The sequence below is a fragment of the Triturus cristatus genome, chromosome 3_1, assembly GCF_964204655.1.
Source record: "Triturus cristatus chromosome 3_1, aTriCri1.1, whole genome shotgun sequence".
NCBI lineage: Eukaryota > Metazoa > Chordata > Amphibia > Caudata > Salamandridae > Triturus > Triturus cristatus.
In genome coordinates, this window is record NC_140583.1 from 556137519 (window position 1) to 556165375 (window position 27857).

The 27857-nt window shown below is 47.6% G+C and overlaps 1 protein-coding gene across 1 annotated transcript in view; it reads right to left on the minus strand.

The window, feature by feature from the left end:
• AGBL1 (AGBL carboxypeptidase 1) overlaps nt 1–27857 on the minus strand; it is a 3971795-nt gene that overhangs the window by 3626935 nt on the left and 317003 nt on the right. The window contains exons 3-5 of the mRNA XM_085644473.1: nt 17563–17709; nt 16834–16965; nt 11789–11882 (exon numbers count right to left, since the gene is read on the minus strand). Coding sequence (XP_085500599.1) covers nt 11789–11882; nt 16834–16965; nt 17563–17709 — 373 coding nt within the window. The remainder of the gene's footprint in view (nt 1–11788; nt 11883–16833; nt 16966–17562; nt 17710–27857) is intronic.

The following is a 27857-nucleotide window of genomic DNA, read 5'->3' on the forward strand; positions in this document are numbered from 1 at the left end:
TACCATGCCTAAAAACCTGCTCCTGGTGCAGCTTTCTGAATGCACATATGGCAATGTTTGTGAATAGAAAAAAAGCTAAAGCACACTCAGGTGGAGATGTAAATAAATGTGGCCAGATTTCATGTTGGAAAAAGGGCAATTTTCATAAATGAACATATTTACTAACATTTCAGGCAACGCAGCATACCAAGTGAACTGCAGCATATTTTCAAAGATATGGCACAGTTCTGCTTTCTCCTAGTGTTGGTGCACTTGCGGCTGCCGAGCACCATTGCAGACACCCTTACATCAAGGAATACTTTCCTGCACAAAAACTATCCTTTAAGGCTATTTCCTCTTTGTTTGTACAAAGAGGAAATAATGAAAAAAATATTATTTCTCCTCATTACGCCAGCCTCAGGTGTGCGCACCATTTTTGGGCAAACCGTAGTTTATAAGTCTTGGTAAATATTGGTTGACATCAAAAGCATGGGTGGATGCACAGGAAAGCCCCAGCACCACCCATTTAATGCCTACGCAATGCAAGGTAACACAAGGCAGTGCAATGCTCTGAATTGTGTTACTTTTTTTTCCCAAAGCCACACAAAGGAATTCAAATCAGAATTTGCATGGCTTTGTAAATTCCAACATGGATATGACATTCAGATCATGAGACCAGCAGAAATGCCCTTTGAGTCACTATGGGGTCCTGGGTTCTAGATGAGTTGTAGGTCCAGGTCTTCTTCTTTCCAAGACAAGAGGGCAGCAGGAAGAAGGCCAGCACATCAGGGCAGCAGTTCCTTCTAAGCAGCAGTCCAGCAGAGTGGCAGTCCCTGTCGCAGCACAGCAGTCCTTCTTCCTGGCAGAGTATCCATAAGTCCAGAAGTGTGCTGAAGTGGTGATGTCTGAGGTCCTTCTTCTATATACAGTTGTGTCTTTGAATGTCCTGCTTTCCTGGCCCTGCTCCAGACTCACTACAGGGAGGTATGCAGCCCTTTGTGGGGAGACAGGAAACAGCCTATTTAAGTGTAAGTGGAGCTGTGGCCAGCTCCTCCCTCCCATCCTGCTGGTGATGGCCCATCCAGAAACACCTAAGCTCCCATTGTGTATGGCTGTCTAGAAGGAATACACAAACCCCAACTGTCACCCACACCCAGTCATGTGGCTCAGATAAAGGCTGCAGGCACCAAGCTAAGGCAAGAAACTGCCACCTTTCTAAAAATTGAAATTTAGTATCCAACTTCACCATATGTTTGGATTTTAAATTTTGATTCCAGAGACACCAAACATAAACTGGTTATCTCTTCTCATTTAGAAATTACACTTATAAAATATAATAACACAACAACCATGTTATCCTATGAGAGAGATAGGCCTTGCAGTAGTGAAAAACAAATGTAAAGAGTTTTTCACCACCAGGACACGTAAGACTTAAAAAAACATGTCCAACTTTTTTAATACATTACACCCTGCCCTTATGGCTGTCCAGGGCCAACTCTAGAGGTGACTTATATGCATTAAAATGGAAGGTTTGGGACTGGCAAAAGGGTTATTCTACCAGGTCGAAATTGCAGTTTAAACTGCACACACAAGCATTGCAATGTCAGGCCTGAGATGTATTGCTGGAGGCCTACTGTTATCATCACATTTACAGGCTCTCGGCTCATGTAGTGCCACTCTACCAGGGACTTATAAGTAAATTAAATATGCCAATTGGGTATAAGCCAATGTTACCATGTTTTAGGGAAAGAGCACAAGCACTTTAGCACTGCTTAACAGTGGTAAAGAGTCCTACTGCCCCAAAAAACAAAGTCAGTAAAACTAAAGGTTGAAGGCAAAATGTTAGGGGGAAACCACACCAAGGATGACAGGTCTAACACAGACCTATTGGGGTTGCTAAAGTAGACCCACTTTCTTTGCCAATGCTCTTTGGCAATGCTGTACATCTTTACAAAATGAAAAATACATGCAGTTTTGCTGATGCTGTACAGCATCTGCAAAAAACAGCTGTTGGACTTTGCCCTTTTTGCAGGGTAATCCCTAAACGTTTTGCTTTCCTCCTAGCCTTTTTTTGACATGGTGTTGGTGGTTTTAGGACTCTGGGCATTTTAGCACTGCTGTTCAGTGTAAAGTACATGTGCGCTCTGCGGAAAATATGTTAAGGATTGGTCTACACCTGTGTGGCATATTTATTTTAATTTATCTGTCAGTCCCTTGTAAAGTGGTATCTCATATACCTAAGGCTGGTAAATTAAATGCTACTGGTGGGCTTGCAGCGCTGATTGCGCCACGCACCAAAGCATCCTTTCAAACCTATCCCAGGCCTCTGCCAATGCAGGGCCTGTGCACGCAGTGTTACTGCAGCTGTAACATGACACCTAAAGTGTATACCATGTCTGTGACCCCCCTTTGACTACATGTCAGTCACGCCTAAGGTAGGCCCTAGCTAGCCCTATGGGCAGGGTGCATTGTAGGTAAAAGGTAGGATATGTACCTTAAGTGTGTGACATGTCCTCGTAGTGACAAACAGCCATTTTGGTTTCGCACTACTGTGAGGCTGCCCTCCCATAGGAATGCATTGGGGATTCCCTGATAAGTGTTTCAGTGGTAATTCCTGATATGAGAGGAACAGCGTGGTCAAGTTTGGTATGTTTGGAATAGTAATAATAAATGCTACGCAATGGTGTATGCAGATTTATTCTAGCTATTTTATAAATGACACTTTTAGAAGTAGGCATTTCTGTGTGCTATTTGTCTGCCTGCCTGATGTGGATTGCATGTCTGGCTTTGGAGTGACAAGGGCTGGTGAGGGGCAGGGTGAGTCAGCACTAGGCTGAATAGGGCATCTGCATTTTGAAGTAGTGAGAGGAGTAGTCCCCTGACCCTGAATAGGTCTGTGCCTGCTTATATGAATGCTGGCTCCGCCCCCCCTTAGTGTGTCTGATGACAAGCCCCGACCTGATAAAGGGGAAGAGGAGCCTTGTCAACAAAGTGCTCCAAAACCCCTCAGAACCAGTTTAGGCTGGTTCCCCCAAGCCCTGTGCCAGGGCAGACAAAGCAAATGCTGATATAAATATTGGAGCTGTGACCCCATGAAGATGTGTTGCTGTGTGCTTAAGACCTGAGGAACACCCTACCAGGAGGAATCGCCGTTTGGGGCCAAGCCCCTGCTGACTGGGGGTGGCTCAGGGAGCTTCCCCCCTCCTTACTAAGGAGTCCTGCATGCTGGCCTACCTGTGGTGCCTGGTCCCTGCCTTTTTGTGACCTACCTGGGCTGTGTGGTCTGCCCTATAGGTGGGGAAACTTGACGCAGGACGAGCGCTTTACTTTTTTTTACTATTGCCCTGGTAAAGCACATGTTGAGCGCTTTTTCCTCTTTTTGAGCCCTAGAAGTGGGCTCAACATTCCGCCCGGGCTTGGTTCAGGTCGGGGCTCCCATGTGGAGGAGAGAGCCCAGTATGGCAGAGGCAGAGACAAGTGGTAGGGGATCCCGGTCGGGGATCACCCGAAAAGGCGCAGAGCAAGGGATTGCGACATTCGGTGAAAAACAACAGAGAATTTGTTCCGAGAATCAGAACAGACCGGAAGTCAGGCAGTGAAGGCCTGACTGTGGGTGGGACCCATTGGCGCGAAGGAGAAGCAGGAGACTTTGCCCCATAAGTGGATGGCCCATGCCCAGGCCGGAAGACAGGCAGTGAGAGCCTGGTAGTAGGCGAGGCCAGAAAGAGAAGCGAGTGCTGAGGGCAGGACGGGGCTATCACCGGAGCCCAAGCGGCAGTGCCTGACTGTGGGCAAGGTGTCAGGTAAGCAGCCCGCGCTACTGCAGAAACTTCACTCCCGCCGCAAAACAGGAAGACAGGCAGCAACCAAGTCCCGGTGAGTGGGGCTGAGCCTCTGGTCATTTAGGCCCGGGCCGCAGTGGTGATGAGCAGCAATTAATCAATCAATCAAAACATTTATAGAGCGCGCTACTCACACGCGAGGGTCTCAAGGCGCTGAAGGGAGGGGGGGGTGCTGCTACTGCTCGAAAAGCCGGGTCTTGAGGTGTTTCCTGAAGGTGAGATGGTCCTGGGTCATTCGTAGGTGTGCGGGGAGGGAGTTCCATGTTTTGACTGCCAGGTAGGAGAACGATCTTCTTCCGGTGGTGGATCTGCGAATCCGTGGGACGGTGGCGAGGGTGAGGCTGGCGGAGCGGAGTTGGCGAGTGGGAGTGTAGAATGGGAGGCGGTTGTTGAGGTATTCGGGGCCCATGTCGTGGAGCGCTTTGTGTGTGTGGGTGAGGAGCCTGAACGTGATCCTCTTGCTGACAGGGAGCCAGTGCAGGTTTTCCAGGTGGAAAGATATGTGGCTGTGGCGAGGAATGTTGAGGATGAGACGTGCGGAGGCGTTCTGTATGGGTTGTAGTCGTTTCTGAAGTTTGGCAGTGGTTCCTGCGTATAGGGCGTTTCCGTAGTCCAGGCGGCTGGTGATGAGGGCCTGGGTGACGGTCTTTCTGGTTTCGGTGGGGATCCACCTGACGATTTTCCGGAGTATGCGCAGGGTGTTGAAGCAAGAGGACGAGACGGCGTTGACTTGCTTGGTCATCGTGAGGGAGGAGTCCAGGATGAATCCCAGGTTGCGTGCGTGGTCCGAGGGTGTCGGCGCGGAGCCCAGCGCTGTGGGCCACCAGGAGTGGTTCCAAGGGGGAAGGGGTTTGTCCGAGGATGAGGACCTCCGTCTTGTCTGAGTTCAGCTTCAGGCGACTGAGCTTCATCCATTTTGCGACGTCTTTCATTCCTTCCTGTAGGTTGGTTTTGGCGGTGGCTGGGTCTTTGGTGAGGGAGAGTATCAGTTGGGTGTCGTCGGCGTAGGAGATGATGTTGATGTTGTGTTTGCGTGTGATGGCGGCCAGGGGGCTCATGTAGATATTGAAGAGGGTTGGGCTCAGCGAGGAGCGTTGGGGTACGCCGCAGATGATCTCGGTGGCCGCTGAGCGGAAGGGAGGGAGGCGAACTCTCTGGGTACTGTCGGAGAGGAACGAGGTGATCCAGTCCAGGGCCTTTCCTTGGATCCCGGTGTTGAAGAGGCGGGATATTAGGGTGCGATGGCATACGGTTTCAAAGGCTACCGAGAGGTCCAGGAGGATGAGGGCGGTCGTTTCTCCGTTGTCCATTAGGGTCCTGATGTCATCGGTGGCTGTGATGAGGGCAGTCTCGGTGCTGTGGTTGGCTCGAAATCCGGACTGGGATGGGTCGAGCGAGTTGTTTGCCTCGAGGAAAGCAGTCAGCTGTTTATTGATGGTCTTCTCGATGACTTTAGCCGGGAAGAGGAGAAGAGAGATGGGGCGGAAGTTCTTGAGGTCTTTTGGGTCCACTGTGGGTTTCTTCAGAAGGGTGTGGATTTCTGCATGCTTCCAGCTCTCGGGGAATGTGGCTGACGCGAAGGAGATGTTTATGACATTCCGGAGATGGGGTGCGATGATGGTGTCGGCTTTGTTGAAGATATGATGGGGCAAGGGTCAGAGGGGGAGCCGGAGTGGATGGAGTTGATGACGTTGGTGGTGTCTTCAGTGCTGATGGGGGTCCAGGCACTGAGGGTGGTGGTGGGGGTCGCTGGTTCGGTGACTGGAGGCGGAGTCTGGGGTCCGAAGCTGTCGTGTATATCTGTGATCTTTCGGTGGAAGAACGTGGCGAGGGAGTTGCAGAGTTCTTGTGACGGTGTGATGTCGTTGTTGCTGGCACTGGGGTTTGAGAGCTCTTTGACGATGTTGAAGAGTTCCTTGCTGTTGTGGGTGTTGTTGTCTAGTCGCTCTTTGAAAGATGTCCTTTTGGTGGTGCGGATCAGCTGGTGGTGTTCGCGGGTGGCGTTCTTGAGGGCTGTCATGTTTTCTGTAGTTTGTTCGTGGCGCAAGGTTTTTTCGAGGGTTCGGAAGGATTTCTTTGAGGGCGTCTGTGAACCACGGGGTTTTCCTGTTGCCGGTCTTGCCTGGGTGGTTCTTCAGTGGAGTGAGGTCATCGGCGCAGTGGGTGATCCACTGTGCGAGGTTGTGGGCTGTGTCGTTGGTGTCAGTGGTGTCGGTTGGCAGGTTCTGGCTTAGTGATGAGAGGAGTTGATCTGTGGTGATTTTGCTCCAGCATCTTCGGGGGATTTGTTGTGTGTGGTGGTGGGATGTAGTCTTTTTGAAGGTGAAGTGGATGCATCTGTGGTCGGTCCAGTGTAGTTCGGTGGAGTGGCTGAAGGAGACGTGGTTGCTGGCGGAGAAGATGGGGTCGAGCGTGTGGCCAGTGAGGTGGGTGGGGGTGTTCACCAGTTGTTTGAGTCCGAGGTTGGCAAGGTTGTCGAGCAGGGTGGTGGTGTTGTTGTCATTGTTTTTCTCCAGGTGGAAGTTCAGGTTCCCTAGGAGGATGTATTCTGGTGAGGCTAGGGTGGCCGGGCTGATGAAGTCGGCGATGGTTTCGCTGAATTGTGTGCACGGGCCCGGGGGTCTGTAGATGAGCGTTCCTCTAAGGGTGGTCTTGGGGTCGGTGTGAATCTGGAAGTGTAGGTGTTCGGCGGCGGAGAGTGTGTCTTCGGCGTTGGTCGTGATGTTGATGGTGTTCCTGTAGATGATGGCGATTCCTCCTCCGGGTTGGTTGACGCGGTCCTTCCGGGTGATCTTGTAGCCGTCCGGGATGGCTATGGCGATGTCGGGGGCCGAGGAAACGTTCATCCAGGTTTCCGTGAGGAAGGCGACATCTGGTGCTGTTGTGTCGAGGAGGTCCCAGAGTTCGATGGCGTGCTTTTGGATGGAGCGTGTGTTGAGGAGGATGCACTTGAGGTGGTTGTTGTTGATGTTGGTTCCGGTGGGCGGTCTGCAGGTTCGGAGGCATGTGAATTTGCAGGCTAGGCAGGTGAAGGGTCCGTGGGTGCGCTTCGGGGTGGCTTGGTTGCAGGCGGGTGGTTGTCCGGTGTTGAGTGCGTTGAGGGTGCCGGAGTTGTATCTCAGTTGAGTTCCTTGGTTCCGACGGGGGCCAGGGGTACTGGCACTGGGCGCGGTCCAGGCGTGGACGGGTGCAGACGGGCGCACCTTTGACGCGCCTTCGGCGTGCCCGCTGCGCGCGGCCGCCATATGAAGGGCTGTGGGAGGGAGGAGCAGCTGGGAGGCGGGAGCGGGGTGGCGAATGGGGACAGCGGGGGGCGGGGCCGCAGGGACGCAGTGGCGGGAGAGAGGGAAGTGGCACAGAAGAAAAAACGGGCAAGGGGACACAAAATGTAAACGGGGTGAAAGGGACAAAAGGTGAAAACATGGGGGAGGGGGCACAAAGGTCCCAACAGTGGGGTGAGAAGAATAAAAAACGGGCAGCAAAGGTCACAAAAGTCACGACAGTGGGGTGAGATGCATACAAAGCGGGCAACAAAGGGCACAGCAGTGGGGGGGATCAAAACAGAACGGGCAGCAGGAGGAAAAAGGACTTACACAGCAGACACAAGTGGTGGCAGGAGCGAGGCGGTAGTGCTCAGCTGGGCAGCATCACCAGAGGACCGTGTGGCGGCTTGGGGGGCGACCTGCCTGAGGACAGGGCCAAAAGCAACACCCTTCTTGGGTGCTGGGGGCATTTTGTTTACTATTCACAGCTACACCACAATTGCGGGCAGCTTCATCGAGGGGGCAATTTGGTGTTAGAGAGTCCCGGAGTGGGGGCTCACCCTAGAGCACCGCGAGTGCTGATCCATTTTCCAAAGAGTTGCGGTGTGGCACTGAGAGTGTCCGGGTAATGTGGGCTCAAGAGGCACGGTGGTGCCAGTTCCTTTTTCCATTGGGGGCATTTTGTTGGTGACAAGGAGGGGGTGAAAAGCACCCCACAATCCAAGCCCTGACTATCTGGACAAAGGGCATTTGAGCCCAAGTAAAAGGCTAATTGGCCTGGGGGTCAGTTTCTAAGGTGATGTATGCACCTGGCCAGTGCACTCTGGTGCACTGCGTTTTATTGCATAATGTGTTTATGTCAAATTGTTTATGCCTAAGGTGTTCATGCCTACAGATATTTCATAATGTAGTTAGGCTATGAGGTCTTATTGCGTAATGTGTTTATGCTAATGAGGTTTGGGGCCTAATGTGTTTTACGCCTAATGTGATAATGCTGAGGTCATTATTGAACCAGTAGTTACTAGTTGTGTTTTATGTTTACTATCTGCATTGTGATGGTTTTGACAGTGGCCCAATTGGCCCTGTCCTGTATATAGTCCCCTGTGAATATTGCCTAGTGCCAGTTGACACAGTTTATATGTGTGGTTATGATCTAATGTGTTTTGGATAATACAAAGGCTATTTTTATGTAACCATGTGTGGAGTTTCTATTGTGGTGTGCCTAGTGTGTTGCTGCTGTGTGTATGTGTATGTGTGTGTGTTGCGCAAATGCTTTACATACATTGCCTCTGGGATAAGCCCGACTGCTCATGCCAAGCTACCAAGGGGGTGAGCAGGGGTTATCTTCAGCGTGTAACTCCCTCGCCCTGACTAGAGTGATGGTTTCTGCCTGGCTTTGTGCAAGCCTTAGCCAACCAGAAATCCTATTTCTAACAACAGCACTATGATGCGTACACACATGGGCTTCATCATGTATGTGCCTTTCCATCTCAACTCAAAAGCAGCCCAGCATGATGATGCTCAAACGTGCAAGCATTACCATGCATTTGCGCATATGGCATGATATGGCTGCTATATTTTTGTTCTGAGCTGCGAATAAAAAAATAAGTTAAAGCGTGTGCATATTCAAAAAGAAGAGGTCCACAACACATTGCAGCTAATGGGCCCACAAAGAAAAAGAAAAGTACATTTAAAAAACATGAGAGGCAGTTGCGGGGGAGTAGCTGTGGAGTGCACAAGGGGTGAGAGGGAAAGTAAATGCACAAAGCAGCAAAGGGAATATAAAACACACTGGGGGGAGCAATAAAGGCACGGTGGTTGGGGTCTCATATTAAAGAAAATGACAAAAATCTGAGAAGAATTGGGAAGAGAAGAGAAGCAATAGATGAACTTAGCACAGGGAAGGCAACATGGAGAGAAGAAGATGGGAAGGAAGCAAGAAAACATATGTACTGCAACGAGCCAAAGAAAAAGTAGTTCCTGGAATGTGAGAAGCAACAGTGACTGCCACTAGAGGGCACCAGGGCGCTAGCCCACCTTGATTTTCAAGTTATGTGAATGGTAATTGCCTAGAGCAATTATCATTCACATAAGCTTTTTATTTTTAAATTTTAATTAAATAAGGGCTTTAAGCCAGTGCCGGGTACTGCCTCAGTGCGTGGCTGCCTCTCCCACCTGCTTTGATGAGAGTCAGGCATCCAGGCACTTTTGGAAGGAACACATGCTCAAGCGTCACTTTCACAGGCTGGAAGCAACATCCTTTCCCACTCGTCACCTGTGATGTGGTAGTATAGGGTGTTGCTTTCAGCCTGGTAAGGATTGCAGGCAAGGGACCCGAGGTGACAGTCTCTGTGATCTCAAACAACATTAATTTGCCAGGTATGTGGGATCGTGGGTGTAGGTGCAGGCCTTCCATCATGCCTGCCAACCTGTGGTTCATTTTTACTGTTTTTGAAACAAAATAAATAGCAGGCTGGCACAGCAGTGCATCCTGATCTTGTGAATATAATGTGCTCCTTTGTATTCTTTTAACATGCGGGAGCGTTTCACTTTAGTAGATCAGTTTATATCACTATATTAAGAGGCACTTATTAACAGTTTAAAAAATGCCTCTCATTATAATGGTATAAACTGATATAATAAGGTGAAACGCTCCTGCATGTTAAAAGGATACAAGAGAGCACTTCTAAATATGTCAGTTGAGGATGCACACATCCAGAACTTACATATTTAAAAGTGCTCCAGTCTCTTGTATGCTTTTAGCATGTAGGAGCGTTTCACTTTAGTAGATCAGTTTATGTCACTATATTGAGAGGCATTTATTACCAGTTTTAATAAATGCCTCTCAATATAGTGATATACTGAAGTGCTTAAGTGAAACGCTCCGGCGTGTTAAAAGCATAAAAAGAAATGCCCCGCCACATTTAAATTCCACCAGCCACCACTGGTGAGCAGTGAATAAGAAGGAAGCAAATGAGATTGACATGAAAACAAACCGATAGGAAGCAATACGCTCACCAAAAATACACTATAAGAGTCGGTATTGTCCACAATAGGTCTTCAATAACAGGCAGCTATAAGATGTTTGTAGTTGAGACCTAAAAACAAGAGGAGGTGAGTGGCTCTTTTCCTTTTATTGCCTGTTTTAGTGGACATGGCATAGGTACAGGTGTGAAAGAAAGATGTGTAGTTTTTGGTTAACTAAGGATTTAAAAGGTCATGTGGAGCCTCATGAAGATGGACACACCTCAAATTTAGTAATGAATGAGAAGCGTTAGAGTTGAGGAGGTAATGGTTCGATATATTTGTGTTGGATATAGGCACATCTGAGAATTACATAACCTAATTCTAAGTGCATGATATTGTGAAGTCCTCTTGTCTTGTCCACTAGTGGCCGCTACCTTACGGAGGTGGTGCGGCGGGTAGGGAGAGGAATCTAAATTAAAAAAAGGACTTACTTCAACAGCCGGCCAGCGCCTCTCCTCCGTCCTCTTCATCTTGCTGTCCCGGCCGGAAGCAGAAAGCACCCGGGCACACAGGCTCCCCTGAACCAATCGGAATGCTGTAATGCAGTGTTGTGATTGGTCTGAGTGCCGTGGATCGGCGCTCAGACTGGAACTGGGAGCCTGTGCATGTTCCTCACTAGGCTGTGTAATGCAGCCTGGTAGGAACATGCACAGGCTCTCTCCATCAATCTTTGGTCAGCCCAAGAGGGCCAGCCAAACAGTTCATGTGCACTTAGGAGTGCATATCACTCCTCCCCTGCTCCCCAGCACCTCCTGCACTACTGACTGCAATAGGGAAAATACAATTATAATAAAGATACGTTATTATCATTTTATTTTTCCTTTTGAGCAGTGAGGCGACTCTCCTTTGCCTTAGCCGAGGAGCCACTACTGGTCTTGTATGTAAAGTGTTTTCAAGGTGGTGGCGAGGGTAACTCTCCAAAGACTCATCCAATGTCTGAGCAGTGAAGAGAGCAGCAGCTTAAATTAAATCAAGTCTTTTCTAGTTTGCAACCATTGCATGGAATTAGAATCCTGTAACATTTTGTTTGAATAACATTCAGTAAAAAACAATTATAATCTAGAGCTCTAGAGTAAATTTCTTAACACTGTAAATAGCATTACTATTGCCCTTTTTAAGGGGCGCCAACCAGGGACAGACAGATGAAAGGCTGAGTCTGTATGTCGGCATTCAGACTCATGGCCTAAAGATCACCACACATGTCACTAACGAGCATTTAAGTCACTGACCCATTTTACAAACTCTGAAATAGTTGGATGACTTCTCTCAAGGTGTTGTTCATTGCTTCCTACATTCTGTGAAAGTGTTTAACCAGTTTTGGTGGATTGTTTATATTACACAGATTCTATATTTAAATGTCAATTTAGCCTATACTTCCTCAAGTTTGAGTGTAAGGACTTTTATTTGCGGTTGATTGAGCAATATCAAAGAGGCAGTCCGGGTTGATGCTGAACTATATTCAGGAGTGGATTCAGCCGAAATGACAGATGCTTAATATAAAGTTTATCCAACAAAACACCTCTGCTGGACCCTAAAGGTCTTCAAACGAAAAAAACAACTTGAACTCATAGTGTATGAATGCATATATCTCAAAAGTACTTTCATTAGCATATCATTGAGGAGAACTGCATTCTGGAGTAGCCTATAAAGCGCTGTTAATTAAAATTGCAAGCCTACTTGATTGTCTGGCTGTGCCTCCTGTTGAACGGAGTGATGACTTTATAAAGCAGTTCCAGGGCTCCTTTAAGTCCAAGGGTGACTCCTGTGGCGACTGGATAAATAAAAGGAGAATAACAATTTCTCGTAAACCAACATGCGATTTAAAAAATAAAAGAGCGAAATTCACTCCTTCAACGCACATCATCAAGGCAACAAATGCAGCTATTTGCAAAGAAAGGGACCTGCGTTTTTCTCCAAAATTACATACGACCTCTGTGACACAACAATTACTACACTTTTAAGGCACACAAACACCAACTGCTGCACCAAACAATCTTGAATATCTACCAACAAAGAAGGAAGCCAGGCATCCGAGATCTACTGAGTTCCCAGGGGCATACAATGAAACCTTAATCTGTAGTTATTATGGGAACAGCTGTGATCATCAGGCAATTGGTTTGTACAACAAAAACACGAGCTGGAGAGCATGTTTAGAATTGAGGGTTAAGGCACCACTTCATTCTAGATATTATGTGGAATACAAAATAGCCCCTTCCTAAGCCCCTGCTCAAGTATTATGTTACAGCCCAGGCTTGAGCTCACCACAATGTCAAACGAAACCTGTAAAGGAGAACCTGTGACTGGGGGAGGAGAATACAAGGAGGGGGGGATATTGCATAATCAGCGACAATTCCATGGCTGAGTTTTACTTCAGCTTAAAGTAACTTTTCCAAATAACATATGTTGCTATGTATTACGAGTCATCATAGCGAAGCCACCATATAGTACAACTAGACAGAGTCTCAGATCGCAAATTGCTAGTCGCAATAAAGGAATTGCTTCCAATTCATTCCTATGGGCCCATAGGAATGAATGGGAATTGCACACGCAATTTGTGAGTACCCAAAAGGTACTCGCAAATTGTGGATGCAATTTCAAGAGTGCAAGGGTGCCAAAAAGACACCCTGTTGCACCCCTGAAATACAATTTATCCACATGTTGCACAGGCATGTGTGTGTCTAACATGGGACTTTGAAAAATGCACTTTAGTGCAATTTTTAAAGAAATCACAAATTACCATCAACTTGAGATTGACAGTAATTTGCGATTCCTATTTGCCAAATCACAAACTTTTAATGGTTAATGCATTGCATTTATGGAATCGCAATTTGCAATTCCTTAAATGCAATCGCAATTTAAGTCATCGCAAATTTAGCAATTCCTTAAATCGCGATTTTTGCATTTGGGATGATGCATCCTGGTGCGCTTTCTCCCGCCCACTGCATTTTCTATTTACAAGTATTTCACAAGAGTTTGCCAAGCTGATACACCTTGAGAGATCTACTCCACAAATCTGCTACAATGGATTCGACCACAAGAACCTGTTGTCCTGACTCAATGTCTGAATAGTTTGCTTTAACTCCGAAAAAGCACTTTCTCCTGCAGGAACCTACTCATCACTCCGGTTTCCTTTCTGCAGCAAAATCATAGCACAGGAACTCGGGAACAACATGTATGCAGTCGCGGCCGTCATGACTCATGGGTGGGAGGACGGGGGTCACGCAGCGAGGGGGGCATTAATTTTAAATACAAATAAAAAATAAAAACTTACCTTTGGTGGTCAGGTCCCGTATTGCCCTCGCAGGAAGAAGCTGCAGGCAGATTCCTTCTCCTCCCCTAAGCAATGGAAGCGTTGTGATTGGCTGAGATGCGGACCTCACAGACATCTATGGGGAAGCCGTTTTCTCCATGCAGGCAGCATGCAGCCTACATGGACAAAAGGGCAGAGTGTGCATGACTGGTTTGGTAAGCCCTGGGGCTGACCAAACAGTCAGCACCCACAACATTGGGCTAGCCACTCCTCCCCGACCCACCCACCTGCCTGTCCCCAACCAAACTCTTCTTCTGCTTTCTTGCAGTGCGAGAAGCAGAAACATAAAATAGTATTTATACCATTTTATGTTTCTGCTTCTTGCACTGCGAGAATGCAGTAGGGAGACGCTCCTCCGCCCACATAGTGGAGCTGACCCTGCATGCATGACCACAACGTTGGGTATACTGTGCTATTTTCTTCAAGTCAAATTCGTCCTTAGATTAACTGATGCGGGATGCATTTGCCACTAAACTGTACTACTAAATGATGGATTTGAATTTTGTATACTTCCATGGGTGACTAGAATTTTAAAGCCAAAAACTGTGACATTTTCCAAAAATAGAAGAAGGACTACAATTTTACTTCAACCCATCGCACAGAATGACAGTGATCCTTAGCAGAAAATTACAGATGAGGCAGTAAGAATAAACATAATATGACATTTTTAAAGCCTGTAGCATGCCTGTTAATTAAATTGCTTTCTTATAACAGCTGCTAACTATCCCTGCTTTGCAAAACATAAAAAGATACCTCCCAATGTTTTAAGGCGGTCCACTCTAAAAACCGGAACTTGAGATTAATATCCTAAAATCTGCTGGGACAGCTGGCGAAAAACCGGGACCGTGCAGGCATATTCGGGAGCCTGGTCACCTTAATACTTATGCATAATTTTGTACAATGTTCATGATCTTTCATGCAATTACACGAAAGCAAATTATGCAAATTTCACACACTTCTAGTCCATATATTTTTTAAACGATGTTGTTACTTCACAGGGTCCAATTACTATCTTATGTTGGCATGGTCCACTAGTGGTCTGTCATAGCCATTGATCCTAGTCTAGTGAAAAGCTTGGGATCTAGAAACACCTAGAATGTTAACATTTTTTCACTACCATGTGCTTTAATTGACCCTCCCAATGAATCTTTATTAGAGGGACTCAATCCTAAACGCTGTTAGATAGTTAGGCGCGTTTTTATCTGAATTTCACATATTTCATCCTTGAGCCTTTAGTGGTATCTACCTACCTTTTTTTACTTCCTTCATATCTGCCTCTGACTGGATCTGAGTTTATGTTTTGATCTCTTGACTATATGGAATTATGCCTTATTGTTCCCTGTGATGATGCATGGTTTTTGCTAATTAAATCCTGCTTGATCAAATCTACTCATATTTGTGTTAATAACAAAACAAACGACTAATGGCGTGAAGATAATTAACACAGGTGACTTTAAATATGTTTACGTAAAAATAGGGCAAGACAAACTACAACATGTGTAGTAATGAAAGTAGCATTAGACATGCAAAAAGCATGAATAAATGAAGAATTTTTATTTTATATTCTTTACGTGGACTAAAACATTATGAGGGGGAGATTTGAAATACAATGATGCATTTTATAAAAGCTTGCATGTAGAATTATGAATAACAAAAACACTTATGGAAAATGTTTTTTGAAATGCTTATTTTTCCTATTTTCATAATATAAGAGAGATAATAATTATTAATGATCTTAGGTAGATTATGCTTATGGGTTAATTCGGAATAATGAATCTTTGCCATAATGATTTCCTTATGTGTTTTCTTTATATTTGATTTATGATGGTGTTTTATTTCCTAGAAAAACTGTTGGGTTGCAGTTGATGGTTTTCCTGTGAAGGCCTCACAATCTTGCTGGAGCGATTTTCCTAAAATGTAGGCCTCGGAAGAAATGTATTAAGTCATTCACCAGTTTTAGAATTCTGTTTAGTTTGTTTAGCTGTGCACAAAGTAATCTCTAGGAGTTTCCTTTCCGAGCTAAATATTATTTTTCTGTAAAAGATTTTGTCGACAAATATTGTAAACCGATATGGAGTATGAATGAGGACGTGTATAATGTTGCGATTTTCTTTCCCTGCTTCTGCGGAAGGATGACATCTTCTATATTTACACTGGACCATTTGAGAGAACTTTGATGAGTCAAATGGAGTGAGGATCACCTTATTTTGAGAACCAATAAGATCGTAAAGAATCTGTGAATGATACTTTAGGGAGGTTGGACATTTAACATTTAGAGTATAATTACTAGTGCATGAAAGAGACTTTTTTAGAGTAGCTGCTTCTTCAAGAGGAGGGCCCCTGCTGCTGGTTCTCTGTGCTACTCTGGCTGGCTGTTTCCTTGCTATAGATGACCAAGACTGTCCTGATTACCTTTGCACTTCATCGGCTGGTGATGTTGCCTTAAGCTATACCTTTTAAGACAAAGGGTTAGGTTTTCAACTATTTCACGTTGTGCTTAGTTTTCATTGATCTAGGTTCGTATAAAATCCAAATTACATATTGATATTTGCAATGAATTTTCATTTTGTCACTCTCTCCACTCATGCATGTCATTGATAATGTGATGAATTCGTTATAAACCGTATTTCTCTTACTTGTGATTTACCTGTAACATTTGAAACAAATTAAGAAAGCTATATTGTTTCTGATTGTGTTTGTGTATTGACCATTCATATTCTGAAATATTACATAAAAGTGACTTGATAAGTTATCAGAGTTTGTCTTTAATAATGTGATAATTGACAGAATTTGTAAATATTGTGACAGATATTCTTAGTTAGGTGTTTCCTTTATTATAGGTCCTCATAAAGGGAATATCATCCGTGTTTTCATTATCGAGTCCCTATTAGCTCCACTTAAAGGTCCATCACAGGACCTGATAATTGTAACTGATTGTTATGTTCTTATGGAGCCCGAACGCATGGTTATAAAGATTCAGTATAAAATTGGAGTTGGTGATAATATATATGATTGTAAAAATTATGGCGTTTACGCTGCATCACCTGCATCCCCAGGTAACTCTTGAAGGTTAACCATTGACCTTGGCCTTCCTTCCTCTATAGAGAGCCACCCTAAGAGCCTTTCGATAGCCACAACCACTGAACAGCTGGATCACCATATTATTGAAGGGCAGTTACAGCATACCAAAAATCATTCTCCTCTTACTTGCATATACAGCCAAAGACATCTCATTGGTAGGAGGACCCAGAGAAAAACAAAACTCTTTTATTCTGTGTGGTGAATGAGTACAAACTGGACCTAACATTTTCTACTCATTTTAATCCTTTAAGTGCTCAATTATCATGCATAATAGGGATGGACACCGCGTAGGGATAAGTTACGGAGACACAATGACTGAGGTGATACATACCAGTTGAAGCATATGTTTGCAGCACCCACAGGCAGGGTGTAAGATACTGCATCCTAGAGAGATTGTTCCTTGCCAAGCGCAACATCATATCAGTGGCTTCGAGCTTCTGTGCTTTCTCTCCAAACCTGCCATCTGTAAAACAATATTGAAAGAGACCAAACATTTTCAGCTACTAGTGCATTACAATATACTCAATGAATTCACTGTATACTAATTTTGTCTCGAGACAAGCAGAAACTGAGGCAGGAAACTTTGGACTTTTGTTTTGAGTGTTAACTTTCAATTCAGACCAGGTCTAACTAGCATCGTTAGTTTGGTTAGATGTTGTTATAGCGACTAATTACCCTTCAGGTATCCTAGAGTGAATTGTTAATTAATGCATGTGCTGCAGCGTTTTCTATACCCTTTGACATGATACTTTATCCTGAGTTCTCAAATACCTAGTGGCTGATGGCTTAGAGTATATTACTGACAGAGAATGCTGTTCAAAAGTCTGTGTGTCACTAAGATTTGGTAATTCATTAGCTCAATGTAGGCATTGTTTGTCAGCATGGATGGAAATGCTGGGTATTGGGAGTTAGCTCTTAGGGAATGGCAAATCCTAATATTTGTAGAGCTGTCTAGAATTCCATTTCCCAGACATGTGCGAGGTAATACAAAGCAACAACATTTTACGATTGTAATATTACAGTTTGAACATTGAAATACATATGCCAAAAGTTACAGTACCTCGTTGGCCAACTATAGCTAGAAGTCGGAGCAGTGGTAGAAGGACGCTGTAGTCAAGATTTGGAGCTCGTCCAATATTTACTAGGGTCTGCAGCAAGGCCTCACTGCCTCCTTTGGAGATCATATAATGAATTCTTCGATCTGTTCCTAAGATAAACGAATAACCGTGAACTGTCAACAAGAGGACAGTCCTCAAAGCAGATAAAAAAGACCTCAAAGAAGAAAAGGCCTACATGTCAAAGAGTGAAACTAAACATGATTTCTTTCTGCACCCAGCAAGTACACAAACATTCCATTGGATCATGATGCGTTTTTTGTCCTTTATTTTTACCTACACTTTTTCCTTAAAATAAACCTATCACATTCGTGTATCTCATAAAAATGTGTGCTATTCTTCCCAAATTCGACTTACTCACTTTTTTTTAATGAAAAATATTTATCCTTGTCTCCATGTAGGCTGCTTGAAGAGTGTGTAAGACTGGTTTGGTTGGCCTTGGGACTGGCCAAACAGTCAGCGCCCTCAGAGTGGGCAAGCCACTCTTCCCCTGCCCTCAAGCAGGACCGTCCACCAACCCGCCCCCAACCAAACCCTTCTGCTTTCTCGCAGTGTGAGAAGCAGAAACATAAAATGGTATTTATTATACCATTATATGTTTCTGCTTCTCGCACTGTGAGAAAGCAGTGGGGCGACACTCCTCCGCCCACATGGAGGAGTCGCCCCTGGTGCTTGGTTGGAATGGTCATTAAGGAGAGAATGAAGGCCAAAGAAATAGTCAATGACGTCAATGTTCTTTCTTAAGGGCGCACAAGGATAACGTGCATGGTGCATTAGCCAGCTAGAGGATTAGACTCTTAGGACAGCAAGGAACAATCAGGGATTTAATGACCTTAAGAATCAAGATCTTATAGACATACAATGATAAAGTACACAATCCATTAACAAATGCATTAACGTACAGGCAAATATTAAGGTGGAGAAGGTGCAATTTCAAAAAAAGCATATTCAAAGACTGTTGTAAATATAATCTTAAAGACACACCACAGTAAAATGCTTGGAGCCTTCACCAGTACTCTACTATGCGAGGCTTAATTACACTAGGTGTACTCACAAACATTGACGGTAGCTGTTGCATCCATACACTTTAAAGGCCTTCTAAATATAAATGCTTATTGCATTGGGAGATTTACGGTGAAATTGGATGGAAAACATGGTGCAATACAAAGTCAGTGACAATGTCAGTATATAACAATGATCTTAGAGAAAAACTCATTTAAAGTACATTGTGCTTTAGCAGGACCATTGCAAAAGTAGGCTGACATAGACATAGTACAATCAAGGAGCATAGTAGATAGGAATTGCATACAAAAACATAATGCTCACAAACAAAGTGCTTCATGTTCTGGCCTAGTTATAGTGCTTGGTTGAAGTGGTCAAGGAGGACAAAGTTCAAGGCAAACAGAATAGTCGATGACATCCACGATCTTAAAATGCACAAGGATAGGGCGAGCCAACATGGCGGACGTGTGCTGAGTGAGCTCCGTCCAGCCTGCCGAATATCCGTCGTTTATCCTGACAACCCCCGCGTTTGAGTGCCTGCCACGACGTCTCTGCAGTGCCGGGCCATCCACAGTGTCGCCCGGTGTAATTTTGGGGCGCCTACGGTGGTGAACGACGGAGTGCCCGAGTTTCGACCGATGTGAGGCCTTGAGGGGATGCGGCCTGGCTGCCGGCAGTTGAGTCGAGACATCGCGCTTGAGCCTGCTGGCGGCGGCGGGAGTGTGGCAGGTGGCCTAGGCCCGATTGGCACAAGGAGAGTGGAGGGACGCACCCTGGAAACGCCTGCAGGGCTGCGGTTGCCAGCGGGAGATTGTCGGCCGCTCCAGGCGCGGCCCGCGGTGATGCCTAATTGAAGCAGACAACGGAGTGCCCGAACTTCAGCCGGTGTGAGGCCTTGAGGGGGCGCAGCCTACTTGCTGGTGGTGGAGCCGGGACATCGCGCTTGAGCCTGCTGTCAGTGGCAGGGCTGCAGCGGGCAGTCTTGGCCCCGTGTGGTGGTACGGAGAGTGGAGGGACACCTCCTGGAAGCGCCTGAAGGGCTGCAGTTGCCAGCCTGAAATTGTCGGCCGCTCAGGGACGCAGCCGCGTCGGAGCCCACCTGAGAGACTCGGCTGCTGGATCGGGCCGCGAAAGTGAGGATGTTCACTGGAGAGCGGGGCCTGGGACCGGAGATCGGGTCCCGTGGCTGTTGAGACGTGCCCGTTCCCTATTGCCCTGGTGATGAGTGGCAGCAGTATAGGCCGATAGTGAGGGCGGCCGGTCGCTGCGATGAGATCGGGCCCACTCCCCTTGCAGCTCCCCCTCCCATTGTATGCCATCCAGGGATCAGCAGCACAGTCGAGCCGCGTGAGGGGTGGCGGAGTGAGAGGCAGGGAGTCACTGAGATGGCGGGGGAGTCACTGGACCCGCCTGGGGCCTTAGCAGCTATGCTCCTTCTTCCCCCCCACTGAACTCGCCTGGACCCTAGGGAGTGTCCGCATCGGTGGCAGACCGGACCACGTGGCCGCTTCCTGGATCCCAGGGACTGGCAATCTCTGTCTTCCGCCACTGGGGCCCACAGTCTGGACAGGCCTACCCCACAGAAATTCCAGACTTGGAGGACGGCAGCGCCGGGGGGCCCTCCATATTGACCCAGTGTGCCATTGTGTTGGCGGTCAGTCTGACCGCAAGTGCATTCCTGGGAGCGTCTGGCGCAGTCTGACATGGGGCAGCCCCTGGGGTAGCCCGCTGGCCCTGGTCCCAGGGCGTCTCACTACAGGCTCCTGTTCGGCGGCTGGGTGGGACCACGTGAGCCCATTGCTGGGTGATTACCGCTTTTGCCCCCTCACTGGTTCACCCGGGGCCTTTGTGGAGAGCCCAATGGCAGCCATGACGAGGGATAAAGGGAGCAGTGGCTCGACCAAACAAGGCCCCATAGATAAGTTCACGGGTCCGTGAGTGGTGAGTGGGGCATCCGGGGGCCAGTCAGGGGCCATGCCGGACAATGCAGCACTCATGGCAGCCATCACCCTGTCTAGAGACATGATGGATGCCAAGATAGCGGCTGTGGGGTCCGACGTCAAGCTGCTGCGGCAAGATCTGCACAACGCCGTGACACGTATCACCGAGGCTGAGTCCCGAATCTCCAGAGTGGAGGATGATGTCAACTTATTGAAGCAGAAAGTAGATACTATGGAGTCCGTTCAGTAGAGGCTGGCGCTGTGAGTGGAGGATGCGGTGGGGAAGGCCAAGCGCAATAATCTTCAATTTATTGGGTTTCCAGAGGGCTGCGAGGAGGGCAATATGGAACGCTTTCTTACGAAATGGCTGGAGAGCTGGCTTCCCCCAGAGGTCATGTCCCAGTGCTTTGTTGTGGAGCGTGCTCACAGGGCGCTCATACAGAAGCCTCCGCCGGAGTCTCGCCCACGGCCAGTTATAGCCAAACTCTTGAACTACCTGGATCACAACGCCATATAGAAACAAGCCCGGGCTAAGGAACCCCTGCTCTACGATAACGCCCGCATCCTTATTTTTCCTGATTACACGCGACTAGTACAGCAACGGCGCCAATCGTTCATGGTGGCAAAGGCCTGCCTGAGAGACCTCAAACTTCCATATGCCCTCCTGTTCCCAGCCCACCTGCGAGTGGTGTATCGTTCCCACACTCACTTCTTTGACACCCCGGAGGAGGTCTTTAAGTGGATGGATGAAACGGTGCGGGTGAGGGCACACACGCCGCCTGGAAGAGAGTCGGACTCCTCCTTGAGCGAGGTGTCCCAGAGGGGCTCTCGTGGTCAGCAGCAGAAGGGCAGCAGATGGTCATGATCCCGGCGGCGCTCCATATCCTGTGGAGCCTCATCTCGGGGGGCCCTACCACCGGGCGACAGACACTGGAAGCATAACGTATAGGTTTGCGAGGTGCTGCAGAGTCTTGGACTATTGGTTGATTATTAGGGGAGTCCTAATGTGGGCGGGTTTCTTCGCCGGGCCTGTGCTGGGGGGGACGTGCCCTGAGGACATGGGCTGTAAGTTGGGGATCCATTGGTTGGGGTGGCCCTCGTCCCCGTTGGGGACTTGGGTCCAGCTCCGTCGCGACAGATGCTTCAATGTTTTTGAGGTATGGGGTGAGGGATTTGTTGGGTGGGGGTTGTTTTTGTTCACAGGTCGCACTTTTGCTACAGGTCCGTAGCTCTCCACATGTACACAGCTACGGCCTATGGTCTGCTATGCTAACAGCTACGCTCTCTCATGGCTAGTACACCCAACACACGGCAGGTAACCCCAGGCACCCTGCGCATTCTTAGCTGGAATGTGCACGGGGCCCTTGACAAAATCAAATGCAAGGCCATACTCCATCAGGCCAAGCGGGTTGGGGTCGATATCCTCATGCTGAAACACACTTGATGGGTAACAAGGCACTCTGCCTGCAGCGTTATGGGTTCCAACAGGTCCATCATGCCGGCTTTACGAGGGGTTCAGGGGGGGGTAGCGATTCTAGTGCACCGCAGGGTTCCCTACACACATGTCCAACAGTGGACCGACACACAGGGACGCTATTTGTTTATTCGGGGAAAGATTGGTGAAGACCCCGTGGTATTAGGCAGTGTTTATGCTCCCCCGCCCTTGTAATGGACCCTGGTGGAGAGACTCCTCAATATATTGGGCGATATGCCGGAGGTGCTATCTGTGGAGGGTGGAGATTGGAATGACGTCATGGACTCGGGCAGGGACAGGTGTAGGATTGGGGGTAGCTTGGAGAGTAGCCATCCCATGAAACTGCACTCTTTGGTGACGGGACTTGATTGGATTGATGTATGGCGATGCTTCCATGGGGATAGTCGGGATACACCTATCTCTCGGCGGTGCATGAGTCCTTCTCTTGACTCGACTACCTCTTTGTACCCCGGGCAGCAAGGGAGGGAGGCAACCGTTCCGGTGGCGTCTCTCAGTTTGGCACTTACAGAACGAGGATTACGGGGCAAACATGTGCAAAGCCATCGATCATTACTTTGCGTCCAATGTGGGATCTGTCGCTAGTGCGGGGACTCTGTGGGAGGTGCTGAAACCCACGCTGAGGGGGGTAGACATCTCCTGGTGCGCGGGAGCGTGTAGAAAACGCAGGGAGGAGCTGACGTGTGCAGAAGTGAATATAGAGGCACTTGAGCATCGGAGTCAGGAGGCGGGAGGGAATCGGCTTCGGAGACAACTACTCCTGGCCCAACAGACGTGTGCTGCTCTTCTGATGGATGAAGCCCGACAGGTTTGGTTGGCGACGCGTAGTAGGGTCTACCAATGGGGAACAAGTCCAGCAAGATGTTACACCGACTCTGTCAGGGAACCTTCCATTCCCAGGCCCTTCCGAGTATTCTGGCCCAGGCAGGAATGTCGATTACAGATTCCCGGCTATAGCGGAGAGTTTCGGCGCATATTATGCAGAGCTTTCTCCCCCCCAGGAATGCTTGTCAGACTCCACCATAGATAAGTTTATAACTGACCTACCGCCCACAACAGTGTCGGATGAGGTGCGGGACCAGCTGGAGCTGACGGATGAGGAGCTGGGCACGGCCCTGGGAGAGCTTAACCCAGGGAAGGCGCCAGGACCTAATGGGTTCCCAAGTGAATTCTACCGACGGTATTCTGTGCAGCTGGCCCTTCATTATCGGGCGGTGTTAGAGGAGGCTCGGGAGAGGGGCCTACTCCTCCTGGACTGGAGGCATGTGGAGGTGGTGGTATTCCATAAGCCCAGCCATCCGCCTGAGCAACATGCCTCATACTGCCCCATTTCTCTCTCAAACGTGGAGGCCAAAATCCTGGCCAAGGCCTTGGCCAATCGTCTTCTGCCTCTCATTTCTGTACTCGTACATCCCTATTAGGCTGGGTTCATGCCCCAGAGGGTGACCAGACACAACATTAGGCGGGCACATGTGGCGGTGGCGGTGATCCGGAGGATGGGAAAACCAGCGACTCTACTCCTAGCGGATATGGATATGGATATTGCGTTCGACTCCCTGAGCTGGGTATACTTATTTGCCTTACTGCGCAGACTCAACCTCGGCCCATGCTTCCTATTGTATCTAAAACTCCTGTCGACAGATCTGACGGTGTCAGTGAGGGTAGCAGGTGCGACCTCATCCACCTGTTCTATTGGGCAGGGCACACGGCAGGGCTGTCCCCTGTCCCCGTACTTATTCGCTCTTGCCATGGAGTCGCTGGCGGCCTGGGTGCGTGTTGATGGGCAGGTCCGGGGGTTCGAGTGGGCCCCGGGTCCATCAGACAGTGATGAATACAGGCCCCAGCTAGGCCCGCAAGGCACAAGGGTTCGCTCTCCTGTAACGGAATCTATAAGGAAGTTGGCACGGAAACTGCAAAGTACAAAAACAACGTTTATTAACCCTTAAGGGTGGTCCTACAATCCACACAACACTCTTCAGTATTGCATGGAGTAGCACAAAGAACTTGCGTACACAGTCCCCTTTTATACACAACAGAGGGGCTCATAAGTGGGTGGATACAACATGAGGTCGAAGAACATTACCATTTATGGTCATTCTCGATACTGAATCAATACATGGGCGGAGCCAGCACACTCCTTGAGCCCGCGAAAACACATGGTCAAGCAAAGCTAATTATAACAGATGTGGTCAGTTCTGGGCATGCGCTAGATGGACAGGAGAGCTATTTATAACTGTTACTAGGCAGATTACAAGAGCAACTAACACAGAGGTCGGACTCTCCTCGTGGCGGACACGTGGCAGCATGGTAATACAAAATGGAGTCCGGACTTCGGTCAACATAACGAAGAAAACATGATCTAAAGGGAAAGCATTAATGTTTTCAGTAAATGCTTAATCACATTCTGCCTTAATTTACAACAGACGACCCTTTCAGCATTTACTGAAGACATCCGGTTTCCAAGAATAATCATCATATATGTCAATTATCATCATTCCTTTAACCTATTTAGCTAGACCCTTTTGGTGAGCAACATCGGCAATAGCTTTCTTATCTGGAATGCAGAATGAAATGCATACAGAACAGCACAATGGTCCACATTGAATACACATACAGAAAAAGAACAGAATTGCTATAATAATACAGAGACCAGTTAAAACCTTCCATCCCCAGGCAGTAACCAATGCCCAAAACCAACCAGAAAAGGACCAAGTGCCGTTTTCTGTGTGGATTTCAGCTGCTATTTTATGCAGCTTGTTAATGGCGTTATAAACGGATGGCGTATGATCAGGAATGAACACACAGCAGCTACGTCCAATAATTTTACAGGCTCCTCCTCGATCAGCTAGCATTACATCTAATACCATACGATTCTGCAATGCAACAATCCTAGTTATTTGTAACTCTTCCGTAAGATTCCCAAGAGCAGCAGCAGTCTGATTAGTCACAGCTTCTACCACTCTTGTTAATCTTCGGATCTTCCTACTATTCAAAGCGGCTCCAACAAAGAAAAACAGTCCTAAGTTAAAGTCAATATACTGTTGCAAGCTAGTATCAGTTTGATCCACATCGTCAATCGATAAAGTACGTTTATATCTATTTACAGTCACATTATTCAACAATTTCAAATCCTTATGATATGACGCGGGTGCTAGGAATACAGGAGGTAATAGGAATGATACATAGCATACCCCAGACCACCCAGCCGGCAAACGGTAATAGCCTTTATTTCCACATACAAAGTAGGTATTATGGGACGCTAGGAAGGTACTGTTGTTTAATCCGTCAATATTCAATACGGTTATGCAATCACTGACACCAACAGGGATAAAACCCACACTCTGGACACACAGGTCCGCTTGAGCTTGTGCCACTTGGATCACGAATTTGTCCTTCCCCGCAGTGTCTCTAGTGTTCGTGAAGATATAGGGAATGGATTCATTGTCCGGTCGGTACTCTTCCCATTCCCAAATTGTCCCATTCGCTTGTGGATACCCATTCTTGTCTTGATGGCATTCTCTATTAAGTCTGAAAAGCAATCGTCCCACTGTCGGTTTCCGAGTGGCAAAAAGCAAAGTGTACCATGCTCTACAAGAGCCATTATGAGAGAAAGGAAGTGGTATGAATGGCGTACCTCCTTTCTTCTGATGGGCCGGCATCATCCCACATATCCAACAGTTCGTAGCATTCGTAGCAACGTGGGTATGATGCAGCATCTGAATGAAAGTGTTATTCAAATAGGACTGTCGATGCTTCAACTCTTGATACGGTAATGTATAAAAGTAGTGCTCCGCAGGCACCGGAGTTGTCAACACAAGTGTTTTCCGAGCAGGAGTTACCTCCTCCACAAACCATGTGGTTATCCCAACAACAGCTACTGTTAGCATGAACCCCAACGCACAAAGGATTTTCTTCTTCTCCATGTCAAAAGAAACAGTACCCTGGTATCTTCCTGAAACTAAAAAGTCTGTCAGAACTCTTCCCCTTGGGCAGCGGTTGATTTCTTCACCAGCGGGCCAAGACGGGTGTCACTACACTAATGCAGGGCTGATCCCCCCCCCTTGCCTCATCGGCTCTCCATTTCACTAACCCAAGGGCCGTTCTGACAGTATGTCCCGGTACTGAAACTCTCACTTCCTTGGTCGCAGATGATATCGCCTTCTTCCAGAAGTCGTGTGGTCCGGAAAGAGCTCCTCAGTGTCATTCGGCTCCGCAGCACGGCCTGTCTCTGCTGCTAGGATTTCTCGTTGATCGGTCAGCACGGCAGACTCCACCAATCCGGGCGGTACCTTTCGACAGTGCAAGGAATGGATCCAATTCTTCCTGTTCGAGACTCGCACTGCCGTCCTCGTTGCAAGGAGGACTTGCTCAGGTCCTACCCATCTCGGCTCCAAACTGTTCGTTCTGTCGAAGACTTTCACCATAACATGATCTCCAGGCCGGAGATCATGTCCTTTGCCGGTAGACCGATCAGGGAGCGCCTCTCGGACCTGTTGATGAATAGAAACCAAGTTGTCCGTTAACTGTGCCAGATAATCGCTCATCATTACACAAGGTACATCATACACAGCCTTAGGCCTTGGCGGACCCCAAATATTCATTGGGCGTCCAAATACTATCTCGTACGGCGTAAGGCCGGTTCGAGAGTGTGGCACTGACCTAATTGACAATAACGCCAGTGGCAGGGCGTCTGGCCAAGTCAAAGATGTTGAAGCCTGGATTTTGGCGATCTTAAGCTTCAGTGTACCATTATACTTCTCGACTAGTCCTGCAGACTGAGGGTGGAACACGGCGTGGAACTTCTGGGTGATGCCTAGGCCCTTCAAGACATACTTTATAACATCCGCTACAAAGTGAGGGCCATTATCACTCCACAGAAGTCTACAGACGCCGTATCGAGGGAAAAACTCTTTTAGCAGTAGCTTCGCCGTGGTCATTGCAGTATTATCTTTCGTAGGGTACGCCTCAACCCATTTGCTGAAAGCGCAAACCACTACTAGAACATACTTCAAATTGTTATAGCGCTCAAGCTGGATGTAATCCATCTGCAGAACCTCAAAGGGTGCAGTGGGTGTCGCAAATCCTCCTGCTGGAGTTCGAGTGCCTTTCCCTGGATTATACTTCAGACAGATCATACAGGTTTGCACCACCCTCTTTGCCGTGCTAGCAATCTCTGGATGCTCCCAGACTTGGGTAAGCAATTTCACAATTGCGGAAGCTCCAACATGTGCTAGCCCATGTGCCATCTGAACCATAGGTTGTACAAAGGCCGTGGGTAATTTCCATCTATCCATCTGCTTATTTCTCCAACAACCCTCATCATCCAGTTCTCCTTCACTAGCCCATTGTTCCCGCTCTTTATCAGAAGCGGTCCTTTGCATTTCTCGCACTTCTTCCTTCGCATCACGCCATCTTTCCACCTGTGACTTTACTACATACATGGCAGTAGCGCCGGGCTGCATCGCAGTCTCCCGTGCTATTCGGTCTGCTAACGCATTCCCTTCTCCAACTTTATCAACCACTTTCCTATGGGCGCTACACTTAACAATGGCAATTTTCTTCGGGTATGTCAATGCGGTTAAGAGATTGTGGACTAACTCTCCATGCATTATCTGTACCCCATGTGACGTTAAAAACCCTCTCTCCTTCCAGAGTAGGCCGAAATCGTGCGCTACTCCGAAGGCATAGCGGCTATCTGTGTAAACATTCACACACAATCCTGTACTGAGCTCACATGCTCGTGTTAATGCTATCAGTTCCGCTGCTTGAGCTGATTTCTGTGGTATGCGTGCTGTCTCCACTATCG